This window comes from Hibiscus syriacus, unplaced genomic scaffold, assembly GCF_006381635.1.
Source record: "Hibiscus syriacus cultivar Baekdansim isolate YM2019G1 unplaced genomic scaffold, ASM638163v2 tig00014444_pilon, whole genome shotgun sequence".
Taxonomy (NCBI): Eukaryota; Viridiplantae; Streptophyta; class Magnoliopsida; order Malvales; family Malvaceae; genus Hibiscus; species Hibiscus syriacus.
In genome coordinates this window covers 1312378-1326910 of record NW_024062326.1, presented here as the reverse complement: position 1 = coordinate 1326910, position 14533 = coordinate 1312378, and the positions used below count along the sequence as shown (strand labels likewise).

Below are 14533 nucleotides of genomic sequence, written 5' to 3'. Positions count from 1 at the left end.
GTGAAGAGGGGGCATGAAGGTGAATAACAGTTAACTTGAAAGTAATTAGAAAATATAATATTATGTCTTACATTAAAGAAACATGTATTTTTTATATAATATAATGTTAATTGAATTATATTTGATCGATAATTTTATTTTTAAAAATTTTAAATTAAATGAAGAAAATTAATCACAATTATATATTTCTATATCTAATTATTTATGAAAAAGTCTTAATGCACTTTCGGTGCATGTTGAAAAAAATGAAATAAAAATGGGCACCGAAAATTAGTTGGATTTTAGTTGAATTTAAATAATGGTAAAATCACAATTTAGTCATTATACTTTAGGATATTTACAAGATTAATTCTTAAGCTTCAACTATAAATACCCTAACCCATTTAGCTTCAAAACCATCCCAAATCATTCTAGTTTTCTCCCAATACTAGAGAATTTAGAGAGTTTCTTAAGAGTTGTTTTTTCCTTTTTACCAAGAGAATTATTATTGTTTTCTCTTTGGTAGATAGAGAGAAGTTGTAATTTCTATTTTCTCATAGTGAAATTCTTCTACCGTTGTCCGTGATATTTACCCTATATTATTTAGGGGTTTTCCACGTAAAATTTGTGTCTTCTTTATCTTCATTTTTATTTTCTCAAATTATCAGTTGCGATTTTGCTCTATCCGATAGCCGTCTTCCACAACAATTGGTATCAAGGGCTAGATTAAAGTGTGTAATACCTACTTATTGTCTTTGTGGTTTCCACCAAAAGGTGGATCCTGAAACATAAGAAAATAAGAAGGTATTACCCATTCTTTGAAGGTTCCAGAGAACTATTCACGATAGTGAAATAGTGAGAGCTATCCGTAATAGAAGTTATGGCAACGAAATTTGATATTGAAAAGTTCAATGGGAGAAATTTCTCATTGTGGAAATTGAAGATAAAGGTCATCTTGAGGAAAAACGGTGGTCTAGCAGCTATCAATGAAAGGTCGGTAGATTTCACAGATGATAAAAAATGGATCGAAATGGACGGGAATGTTATGGAAAACTTTCATCTAGCATTAGAAGATGAAGTATTGTCAAGCATCGAGGAGAAGAATACAACTAAGGAGATATGAGATCATCTCACCAAATTGTATGAGGCCACATCGTTGCACAATAAAATTTTCCTTAAGAGGAAATTGTACACTCTCCGTATGCCAGAATCTACTTCAGTGACGGAGCACTAAAACACGCTGAACACTTTATTTTCTCATCTTACATCCTTAAGATGTACAATAGGAGAACAAGAACGTTTTGAACTTCTACTTCAAAGTCTACATGATTCATATTATCAACTCATCATCAATTTGACAAACAGTAATGTCACCAGTCTAGTCTTCGATGACGTTGCAGCTGCTATTCTACAAGAAGAAAATCGGCGCAAGAACAAGAAAGACAGACAAGTAAATATGCAACAAGCAAAAGTGTTGACAACGATGAGAGGGAGATCAACAGAACGTGACCAAAGCAGCAGTCACAAACATGGTAGATCAAAGTCGAGAAGTAAGAAGAATTTAAATTGCTACAACTGTGGAAAGAATGGTCACTTGAAGAAGGATTTTTGAAGTCTAAGTAAAATTCCAATCCACAAGGTAATACAACAAACACTTCAGATGATGGAGATACTCTATGTTGTGAAGCGTCAACCACCGTGGAAGGTAAAAAAAGATTTACAGATATGTGGCTCATTGATTCGGGAGCAACATATCACATGACCTCAAGAAGAGAATGGTTCCATCATTATGAACCTGTCTCAGGAGGATCTGTGTATAGTTGCAATGATCATGCGTTAGAGATCGTTGGCATAGGAACCATCAAATTGAAGATGTATGATGGAACAATTAAAGTTATTCGAGATGTGCGGCACGTGAAAGGCCTGAAGCTATGGATTGTTGAATAATAATGCAAGCAAGATTGAAACACAGAAAGGAATCATGAAGGTATTCCGTGGAGCTCTTGTGGTGATGAAAGGCGAAAAGATAGCTGCAAACTTGTAAATGCTGAAGGGAGAGACTTTGCTAGAAGCAGAAGCCTCTGTTGCCTTATGTAATTTAGATTCTGCAATGCTATGGCATCAGAAACTTGGACACATGTCAGAACAAGGAATAAAAGTCCTTGTGGAGCAAAAGCTACTTCCAGGCTTAAAAATGTATCACTTACTTTGTGTGAGCATTGCATAACAAGTAAGCAGCACCGGTTGAAATTCAACACGTCAAATTCTAGAGGCAAAAGTGTTCTAGAATTGGTTCATTCTGATGTATGGCAAGCACCAGTTACATCCCTAGGCGAATCAAAATACTTTGTCTCATTTATTGATGACTACTCTGGCAGATGTTAGGTGCACCCTATTAAGAAGCAGTCAGACGTGTTTTCAACTTTCAAAAACTTCAAAGCGCGGGTGGAACTTGATTCTGGAAATAAGATCAAGTGTTTCAGAACAGATAATGGAGGAGAATACACAAGTAAAGAATTTGATGACTTTTACAAGAAAGAAGGCATCAATAGACAGTTCACAGTGGAGACCACTCCGCAACAAAATGGAGTGGCAGAGCGGATGAATAGAACATTGTTAGAAAGAACAAGAGCAATGTTGAGAGCTGCAGGCCTAGAAATATCATTTTGGGCAGAAGCAGTCAATACTGCCTGTTATTTGGTGAATCGAGCTCCATCAACTACAATAGAGCTGAAGACACCAATGGAGATGTGGACTGGTAAACTAGCTGATTATTCAAACCTCCATATATTTGGAAGTATTGTGTACGTGATGTACAACTCCCAAGAAATTTCAAAGTTGGATCCAAAATCCAGGAAATGTAAATTCTTGGGGTATGCTGATGGAGTAAAGGGGTATCGCTTGTGGGATCCCACTGCCCACAAAGTGATCATCAGTGGGGATGTTATCTTTGTAGAAGATAAACTACAAAGAAAAGAAGATGATGATAGCGCTGAAAAGTCAGAGACTACACATATACATGTGGAAAAGGAGTTTGAACAAGGAGATTATTCTGAAGTAGTACTAGCACATGATGAACAAGAACCAGAGAGTTCTGAAGCTCCAACAACTCATCAATCAGATCGTATGAGAAGACGTCCCAATTGGAACTTAGATTATATTATAAAATGAAATATTGCATACTACCTTTTAACAGAAGACGGTGAGCCATTAACATATAGGAGGCAATAAACAGCTCATATGCTTCATTGTGGATGATGGAGATGCAAGAAGAAATTGAAGCCCTTTATAAAAATAATACATGAGACCTTGTGCCACTAGCACAAGAAAGGAAGCCAATTGGTAACAAATGGGTCTTCAAAACCAAGCGAAATGGTGACGATCAAGTTGAAAGGTATCGTGCAAGACTGGTGGTCAAAGGATATGCTCAAAAAGAAGGTATTGATTTCAATGAAATATTTTCTCCCGTGGTTTGACTAACAACAGTTCGAGTAGTCTTAGCAATGTGTGCTACGTTGAACTTACATATAGAGAAGCTAGATGTTAAAACACCTTTTCTTCATGGAAATCTTGAAGAAGAGATTTACATGCTCAAGCCTAAAGGTTTTGAAGAAAAAGAAAAGAAGAATTTGATTTGCAAGTTGAACAAATCTCTGTACGGTCTAAAGAAGGCGCCGAGGTGTTGGTATAAGAGATTTGATTCTTTCATAATGTGTCTTGGATACAAAAAACTTAATACAGACCCTTATGCTTATTTCAAGAGGTTTGGTGATAACAATTTTGTTATATTGATGTTGTATGTGGATGACATGTTGGTTGCAGGACCCAACAAAGATCATATTGAAGAATTGAAGGCACAACTGGCTAGGGAATTTGAAATGAAGGACTTGGGATCAACAAACAAGATTTTAGGGATGCAAATTCACCGAGACAGAAGTAATTGGAAGATTTGACTTTCACAAAAGAATTACTTGAAGAAGATCTTGTCATGGTTCAACATGCAAGATTGTAAGTCAATTTCTACCCCTCTTCCTATTAACTTTAAATTATCCTCCAGTATGAGTCCTAGCAGTAAAGAAGAGGGGATGGAGATGTCTCGAGTACCGTATGCATTGGCAGTGGGAAGTTTAATGTTCGCTATGATATGCACAAGAGCAGAAATTGCACAAGCAGTGGGAGTGGTTAGTCGGTACATGGCGAATCCAGGCAAAGAGCATTGGAATACATTAAAGAGGATCTTGAGATACATCAAAGGGACCTCAAATATTGCATTATGTTACGGAGGATCAAACTTACTTATCAATGGGTATGTCGATTCTGACTATGCAGAGGATTTGGTTAAAAGTAAATCTACAACAGGATATATGTTCAAAGTTGCTGGTGGAGCTGTAAGCTGGGTTTCTAAGTTGCAGTCAGTTGTGGCTACATCCACAACAGAAGCAGAATATGTAGCAGCTACACAAGCCAGAAAAGAAACAATTTGGTTGAAGATGCTATTGGAGGAGCTTGGGCACAATCAAGAGTACTCTTTGTTTTGTGACAGTCAAAGCACCTTGCATCTAGCAAGGAATACAACATTTCATTCAAGGACAAAACACATACGAGTTCAGTACCACTTCATTTGTGAAAAGGTGGAAGAAGGAACAATAGATATATAGAAGATCCATGCCAAAGACAACATAGAAGATTTCATGACGAAGGCGATCAATGCTGATAAATTTATCTGGTGTCGATCCTCTTGTGGCCTGTCAGAGACGTAAGCAACATGAAGGTACAAGGTATAAAGAATGGTGTGAAGATATGATTGTTCTAATCAAATCTTCAAGTGAGAGATTGTTGAAAAGTCTTAATGCACTTTCGGTGCATGTTGAAAAAAATGAATTAAAAATAGGGCACCAAAAATTAGTTGGGTTTTAGTTGAATTTGGACAACGGTAAAATCACATTTAGTCATTGTACTTTAGGGTATTTACAAGATTAGTCCTTAAGCTTCAACTATAAATACCCTAACCCATTTAGCTTCAAAACCATCCCAAATCATTCTAGTTTTCTCCCAATACTAGAGAATTTAGAGAGTTTCTTAAGAGTTGTTTTTTCCTTTTTTACCAAGAGAGAATTATTATTGTTTTCTCCTTGGTAGATAGAGAGAAGTTGTAATTCCTATTTTCTTATAGTGAAATTCTTCTACCGTTGCCCGTGGTGTTTATCTTATATTATTTAGGGGTTTTCAACGTAAAATTTGTGTCTTCTTTATCTTCATTTTTATTTTCTCAAATTATCAGTTGCGATTTTGCTCTATCCGATAGCCGTCTTCCGCAACAATTATGTGTTCAACTTAAAACTATTGAAGTAATTGCTTGCGTTCATCATAGTATAGTTTTAGATAGAGTTAGCTAGGGGTGAGCAAAACTCAACTCGATTTGGAAAAACAATTTTTTTGACTCGATTCGACTTGAAAAAACTCGACTCGAATAGACTTTGAGTTATAATTTCATAAACTCAACTCAACTCGAAAAAATTTCAAGTTCAAATCTAGTTGTAAAATGCAACTAAAATAACTCGAATTTTTTAGTAATTAGTTGATTTATTTATTTTCAGGGTTGAGTCTAGTCCTTAAACTTTGTATGATATATGTGTATCAAATATGAGAAAAAATATGATGATACATATTTGTATTGTATATATGGTTATAGAAAGTCACTTAAATTGGAATTAAATAATCTTATAATATTATAAATATTCACAATAAATTTAAATAGAAACTTGAAAAAATCAATTCGACTCGACTCGAAAAAATTTCAAGTCAACTCTGAGTTATATAATATGACTCATCAACTTGAATAACTCGAAATTTTTTAAATCGACTCGATCGAATGCTCACCCTAATATTTGATGCAAGCTAGTCCTCCAAACCCCTAGTCTTGGGATGCAATAGCCATTCATAAAATTTGATTAGCAGTTGAGAACGAATGGAATCAAATCATCATTAAGAGAGATGTTATTTGCACGGTAAATCGTTTGGTCAACCATTAAAAATATATCACCTTTATTGGATTATTACTCAACGAGATTCACGATATCCTATCGAACCACCCTATACCAAAAGGGTCACGAATAGAGTCGCTCACTCCTTAGTTAAGGGGGCTTTGTTGAGAACCATCGTTCTATTATGATCAACCAGGTCGTATTTAAATATCTTGGGTATTTAAATAAAATCTTATATTTTTTTAAAAGAGTAATATAGAGTATTTTTCTCGTTAAAACGATTTTGAATTCAAATATTTATGTTTGTACAATGCATATATATTATTATTAATAATTAATTTTTTCTGAATAAATAATAATTATCTCAAATTATTAAAAATATTGCGTGCTGACAGGGGGGTTTGCAATAAATGTTTCAGCTATATTTAGCCAATTGTGCAGAATAAAGGTTCAGACTTGGATTAGCTGGCAGGTGAAAATGGAAATTTTATCAATAAACTTTTCTGCCTCACACGTAATAAGAATCTTTTTATTTTCCCCTGCTTAAATAAATTGGCTCTCTCTTTTTTCTCATATGTGTAAGGTAAAGGGAGATAAGATAGTAGGCTACCCTCAATACCAAGTTGAGAGCAGTTTTCGTAAGAGACCTCCGAATTATGAAATACTCTCCGTGAGACTCGATCCCACGACCTCAAAATTAAGAACCTTATACTCTACCAACTGAGCTGGATGGTCATTTCATTTTCCACTGCTTAAATGGAGGGCATAATTGTGTATCTATAGACAAACATCCTTCTTTGCATTGCTTCAATCCCTATGTGTGTTGAAACCAGCACTAAAATGGCTACAACGTGAAAGCCTCAAATGGATCAAGAACTTTAGCTTATTAACCAAGAAATAAAGCAAACAATGATTTTATTGACTTGATTTGGTATCATGTTCATAATGATCCAGGTAATGAAATCTTTTCAATTGATTTGAGTTCCCAATAAAATCCGAGGAGAAATGCTAAAAAATTTAAATAAAGGTCTATTATCGAAATATTAACAATTACATAATAGTAAAAGTGTTATATAAAATTATTATTATACAATTGTGATATCCTAATAACCATAAAATATAATTTATGTTATAACTATAATTATGATAAATATAATTATAATCGTAAATTAAATACATAAAAGTACTAATTTGGTAAAAAATCACAAAACAATCATGTTGGATTTCTGGTCTACAAATGCTGACAAGTAGGACCAATGTACTGTGAGAAGGCTGCCTCCGAACAACAGCTGCGAACACATCAACCATTAACCTTAGGGGCCTAAATTGTGAGGACTAAACTTGGAGCCAAATGTCATAAAAAAGGAAAACCCTAATTTTGTTGGGTTGAATTGACTTGGTAACAACTACTATATATAACCAAAAGGAAAATGAGAGATGAGATTAATGAAAAGAGTAAAGGGATGTTTCTGTCATTATGGTTTCCATAATATTAAGCAAAATGAAAAGAGAAGTGGGTCACCAGGGTCTCAATTCATCTTTAACTCCCGTCTTCTTGTTCTTGTGATGGGATGATGAACACATCCGTGTTGCAGATAAGTTTGAAATAGAGAACATAATAATGGATAGAGTTCGGAATCCAATTAATATATTTCGATGGTTTTTTCCCCAAAACGAAATCATTATTAATAAATTAACCAAGATTTGTATGTGCCAGAAAAGATGGGAAGAGAGATCAATAATTAAATGGAAGCAGCAGGAAATGTTGTGCTGATTGGCAGTAAGAAAGCTGGCATTGGAGTGATTTAAATTGTTCAATCATAGGAGATGCTGCCCCCTTAATTAAGAACAGTGGGCCAAAAGAAGGAAGAAAGTCGGGAAAGAACAAATTATACACACACACACAGTCGCAACAATAGATTTAGATAACACTCTCTTGTTGCTTCTGCTTTTCATATTTCTCGAAGTAGCAATGTTCGATACATATCCGAACATGAGTACAAGAATATGAACCTCCAATGATCTTCTGCAGAGCAAGCAAGGCTCTTGAAACCTGGAATTAGGAATCTTAATGTTATAGTCTGTTTCAGTTGGCTCACTTCATGATGAGGAATTATTAAACTTGAAACCAAGAAAAAGGTACATTTTTGTTGAAAAGATATACAGAAATCAGAATGAAAAGAAGCACAAATGAAAAAGGAGTCATGTTCAAATAAAGTTTTCTGTTTATAATAACATATCTTTGACAATAACATGGGAACAAACATCATTCTTTTATTTTTAACTGTTATAGGTTGCCAACTTGGGCCACATAGTGGCCGTTGGCAATACATTTCAAACACAAAACCTTAAGAGACTAAGTGAAATTTTAGAAGATTTTTTTTGATTCTGAGTTCCATAGGAACTTTATTTAGTGGCAATAGTAGTAGGAAAAACAGTGGAGGCCTGATCCTAGTTTAGAACAGTGAGCCTGGAATGCCTTTCTCATCATGACAGCAGAGGAAAGTGTTGAATTTCTCCATGAAGCGAAGGCACTCCGGGCACCTCATGCTCTCGGGGATTCTTATGGTACTGGGGAACTCGAACCGGCAGCACGGGTGAGCAACGTCATGAAGCTTGTCATGATACTCCTTGAATGACATGTCAAAACCTTTTTCAGCCACATTCACCTTCCATTCATCATAGCCTCCCAAGGTTGGCAAAATTGTGGTGGAATGACCATTCACCACTATATTAGATCCTTGACTAAGCACTGCCCATCCACCATCTCTGTCATAGCTAAGCAGCTTCTTGATTTGTTGCATCATTGGGTCTTGGTCATCAGCCCTGCCTAACTGAATCTTCGAAAATAGCATGCTCTCTAGCCTGGTCCAGAAGAACCATACCATGGCTTGATCTTGCCAAGCATAGCTAAGCTTCTCCGCATTGATAACTCCCATCACCTTCTTCACTTGCTCCCTTTTGTTGCTTTTTCCCACATAGACCATCTCTAGAGGAATGCGAGATGCAGAGGCAACACTGCGTGCTTGAGCTGTAAATCTTCTCACCCAGTCGATATTGTCCCCTCCATACAAGAAAATGTATTTACCTTCTTTAATCTGAGCAAATTCAAGTTCAAAATTTCTCATTAGATACATTAACTTGTAACAAAAGTGAACATTTATGTAATAAAATCCTCTGGTGAAGTTTTAATGTAAAAATATACCCAGTTGAGGATCAATGGGTCGATGCCATCGACAAGTAGATCAAGCCTCCATGTCTCCTCCCTCCAAAGAGCTTCTTCTCTCATGCTAGTGAAAGGGAAGGCAGTGCTGCCCCAAATCCACATCATGTGGATTGCATTAGGGGAAACCACCTTCCCTTGAGGGTCAAGCACCAAAAGGATTGGCTTGGTCCTGAAATGCCAAAACTCCTTGATGAACCTGATGACTGGCCTCTCTATGAGCAAAGGGTCCTTCACCGAGTACCATGGCATGGTGCTTAGTAGGTCCTCAAATTTTGTTCGAGTTTCTTCGGGCAAAGGGATGATGGAACGGTCCACAACTGGGATCCAAACGACTTCATACTGACTCTCGAGCCTAGTTGCATGGATCCTGGAGTCATTATAGATTTGCTCAAGAATTGCTAGCTCATCATTGGCGATTTCGAGGCTTGAAATAAGCAAGAGCACACTTTTTCCTTCTTAGCACGTCCAGGCTAACCTGGAAAAATTTCACAAACCAAAATATCAAAGATATATCCTACAATAAGTACAATCTAATAAAGATTAACAAAGAAAACAATACCTCTCTCTTTGTAGAGCCATCAAGAAGCGGCAGCTTATCATCCTTGGCATAAATCAAGGCCTTGAGAACTCTCATGTTGTCAATGTGCAACACGTTTGGGTCGAACAGATTCAGAAGCATCTGATAAGTCTCAACTTCTCTCCTTTCATCTGCAATTAACAATCATCAAATCATCCGTAAGTATATTTAATTTTCTTCGTTGCTGGAAATATTTATTAGGGTAGTTTTCAACCTATATATTGGTTGCAAAAGTTCAGCTGCTTTGTTAGATGGTCATGTATGTTTCTGAGTTTGTGAGCCAAGGTGGACAGCTCCCAAGACTCTGTTGTTGATTTTCCAAACCTGAAATTGATGTCAACTGTTAATCCAACTATTTTTTACCTTCCAAACTCGCAACATCGTACATAAGATGAAGTAAAACATACTCATGACCCATGCTAGTGAGGCTGGAAATTTGAGTTGCACAAGCCACCATGCTCCTGATGGTCCAGTATACAGCAGTTGGGATAAGGGTCATGGCAGTGGCCAATGCTGGTACATCTGAAGATATGTACGTTGACGGCAGGTCTTTGAACTGAACAACACATCGAGTCACGTCCATCATTGTACGAATCAAATTGTTGAGAGCATCAAACCTTGGTTTCAGAGGAGCAGTGTGCTCCAGCAGAGTTGGCAGTTGCTTCAAGAGTGCCATTGACTTTGCGAGTTGGTTTGTGGAGTAAATCTGAGCAAGAAGCCAGAATTCTCCATAGTTCAAAGCAAAGGCCGATAAGGATAGCACTAGCTTAGCATCCCATGCATAGCTTGACAGCAAGTTGAATATTGCAGTTGTTGTTGCATGTACATCCGAACCTCCCAAAGCCTTGTATGCTAGCTGGCATTTAAAAATGGTTACAACATCCAAAAATGTTAGCTTATATGAATAACAAACGTGCCAAGATTGTACTAATTAACAGAGACAGATTTCTTATACTAAAATAGCAGAACCTCGCATGCTATACGATCGATAGTAAATGTAAGAGCTTCAAGCATAGCTATGTGATTTGCTTGCTGAGCCCTCTCTTCCAATTCAGCTTGATATAGAGTACCCTGCAGTAAACATCAGGAAGTATGAGAATTTTACACCATTGATTTAAGAAATATATATGCAATACATGTTGTACCTTAACAAGGAAATCAACATGCTGGGTGGCACGATTGAGGATGTCCTCGACCAGATACAGAAGAGGTCTGACATCAAATTCTCGACCATCAGGAGCATGAGTTGCCAAAATTTGATTCATCATCACATTGTCATCCGACATTCTTATCATGCTCCCATGATCACCCCGGATAAGTGCCCGAGAGTCACTAGGATTCATCGTGAGTGCAAGAGCTGCACCCGGTTTGTTGATAGATGCACGACCAGCTCCAGGAAGGCCCACATGCTGCTGGCCAACACCAGGATAGCCCATGTGTGGCTGACCAACACCGTGGTTGCCCATGTGGTCCTGACCAACACCAGGAACACCCAAGTGTTGCTGACCGACGCCAGGAACACCCAAGTGTTGCTGACCAACAACAGGGTTATTCAGGAATGGCTGCTCAGTAGCACCGCGGTTGCCAAGGAGTGCCTGAGCAGCAGCACCAGGATTATTAATGAGTGCCTGAGCAGCAGCACCAGGATTATTAATGAGTGCTTGAGCAGCACCAGGGTTATGTAGGAGCGTCTGAGCAGCAGCCGTGGGATTGCTCATGGGACCAGTCAATGGTGACTGATAAGACACAGGGGTGGTCTTCTTCTGCTGATCCATTGGATTTATTACAGAAAAAAACAAAGGCAATATTAAAAACTCGGTGGTTTTTGGTCGCACAACAGAAAAGAAAATGCCTTGTGTTTTAGATCCCATCAAACAAGACTATTTATAGTCATTGCAAGAGGAATAAAGCTGAATTGAATCAACTTCTTTGCTTCATTTCCAATTAAAATTCTGGACTGTTAACAAGAAGCCTTCACTTTAACTGGCCTTCCACCTCTTCTCACTTTATTTCGTTTTGCCTGGGACCTCCTTTCAGTGTTTAACCTAATGAACTGATTTTAATCAAATCCAGTCAAGAAAAAACAACAGCCCTCGCTGTTGGTTAACCTTGAGAGAATATATTGAACCTTATGATGACATGAATTTGATTCATTTGCAACATGAACAGCTACCTTTGCTCAGTTTTCAGCTTATTGAGCATGCCAGCAGTTAAACAAATAGATTATGACATATATGATGTCCCTTGTAGGGAAAATATAGTATCAGAAGCTTTAAACAATCTTGACCATCAATGCAAACGAAACGAGAAACACGTTAATAGGCCACTGCTGTGTTTTGCTTCCTTCCTTGATTCTGTTTTTGACGTGTGCCTATGATTCATAATTTATCCTCTTTTATTGGACAAAGAGTGACAGAGAAAAAGTAAGAGATATGATTCTTTGCTTTTTCTAAGGTTAATTATAAGTTTAACAGCGAAACAAACCTAACATCCTGTGTAAGATTCTGATTTTGCTTTCTAATAATTGTCTGGAAATGGAATAAGTACATGGTTTTAGTTATGACCATTTAATTAGGCTGATAACAGCTTCATCTTTACTTTTTTTTTTTGTAGCTGATGTTCCATTCCTTTTCTCTTTAGCATCTTTGCCTTGCCTTAATATTTTACCTGTGTTATTAGGAATAGGATGTTAGTGTTAGATGAAAGTTTATGTTTTTTTCATACGTTTTTTAGGGTCATATTCTCAAACTTATAGTGTCAATATTTGCATAAAAATTAAGGGTTTGGAAAAGTATAACCCCGTATACTAGAGAATCAGCTTTACCTAATTCGCCGCCACCCCTACGAGTCTCGTTTTAATTTTTTTTGTTTCAATTCACGGTTCGTTCGCATTTCAATTTGGTAAAGAACACGTACTAAAACGACCAGATTAGTGTACCAAAAATTTAGCACAATAAAAGAAAACAAAGTTAATAATAAAGAGAAAAAAGCATCAAGATTCTAACACCACAGTCAATATATATACTAACTTCGAGAATAAAATTATTGAAATAAAAAAAATGAGTTGCAGCACGACATTTATGAGAACAAAAGGATCCTAACCGTTGCATGATATACATGGGGGAAGAAAAGAACCATTAATAACTAGTAAAATATAGACAGGGAAGAAAAGAGCAATTAATAATTAGCATGGAAAGGAAAGAACAATTAGTAAATAACATTGGGCAGAAGATAAATTTAATGCAATGTACAACTTAATAAAACAATCGACATTCTTATGCTTCTAGCCGTTGCAAAATATACCAGAATGAGGAATAAAAGACCAATTAATAAAGCAATGCAGCGTATAGTTTTTTTTAGATAAATTTAAGGTGCAACCAATATATTAGCATTGGAAATAAGCTAAATCTAATGTAGTGTACAGCTTTTTCTATAATAATGTAATGAATAGATATAATTAGCTTCTATTTTTCTTTAATATTCCTAGCCGTTGATGGGTTGATGGATTCACCTATCGAGTTAGAAGACAAGAGATGGGCCGATTTGGAGAATGATCTTGATTACGGATGAGCGGTCGATCAAGTCGAGTAAAATAATTTCGAGTTATTCGAGTTGACGAGCCTTATTTTACAACTTGGACTTGATTTAAATTTTTTTTGATTCGAGTCGCTTTTTTGAGTTTCTGTTTAAATTTAATTATAAATATTTATAATATTATAATATTATTTCATTTCAACTTAAGTAACTTTCTATAACCATATATACAATATAAATATATTTCTTCATATTTTTTTCATACGTGATATACATATATCATACAAAATCTAAGGACTCAACTCAAACTTGAAAATAAATCCACTAATTACTAAAAGTTTCAAGTTATTCGACTTGCATTTTACAACTCGATTTGAACTTTAAAATTTTTCGAGTCAAGTCGAGTTTATGAAATTACAATTTGAAGTTAATTCGAGTCGAATCGAGTTGAAAAATTTGATTTTTCGAATCGAGTCAAATTTTGCTCCCCAAATCTTGATGAAGAGGAAGAGACTTTGTCAAATTAAGGAAAGAATAGTTTTTTATTTATTTAAGTTGTCTTTATAGAACATAATTCCTATGTCCCTCCTTGGTGACCCTTTCGGACCCATTCAATTAATTTCTAACACGTGGATTAGCTTATTAATTCATTGTTAATAGATTTTTGCCATTAACGTTTTTGGTATTTTTTTGTCAAAAGAGAACCCTTTTACCAATCAGATCTGCAGCGTAGGAAAACCCCCCTTCATCAATGGAAACAATATCGAATCTATAGTCGTCATTGTTTCTTTGAATCATCATCATTGTAATTACCAATTTTATCCCAAAATCTGATCCGACTCGATTCAATCCCAATACCCGGATCCGACCCGAACCGGCCCACTACCAACACCATGCTGCTGCCATACCCATGCCATGCCCTGCTGCTGCGTCACCCTTGCTACCAAATAGTAGCTCCCTGCCCCACGCCATACCCTGCAACAACAAGGTCACCACCTCCAACTGCAATTAATTTTTTATTTCATTTTCTGCTTGTAATGAGTTATATAACCCGAATGAAAAACACAATGTAAAGCGAAATTTTTCAGCAAATAAAAAAATAGAACCGAAAATTGTTTCGACCAAAGAGGTATTCTCTAGTTTTTTCATTCTCAGTCTATTTAATCAATTATTGGAATGCAACAAGAAAATAAAGTTAGTTTATAATTTTAATTCTTTGTTCTTTATATGAAT

The 14533-nt window shown here is 36.2% G+C and overlaps 1 protein-coding gene across 1 annotated transcript; it reads right to left on the bottom strand.

Annotated features, from left to right (window-relative positions):
- Positions 1 to 8348: 8348 nt before the first annotated feature.
- LOC120207306 (protein SIEVE ELEMENT OCCLUSION B-like) lies at positions 8349 to 11556 on the bottom strand. The gene is given in 9 exon segments (XM_039206795.1): positions 8349 to 9061; positions 9169 to 9639; positions 9641 to 9664; positions 9749 to 9897; positions 9981 to 10090; positions 10174 to 10622; positions 10736 to 10837; positions 10912 to 11361; positions 11395 to 11556. Coding segments are annotated over 9 exon segments (2544 nt in total). The 5' UTR covers positions 11542 to 11556; the 3' UTR covers positions 8349 to 8419.
- Between the last annotated feature and the right edge of the window lie 2977 nt (positions 11557 to 14533).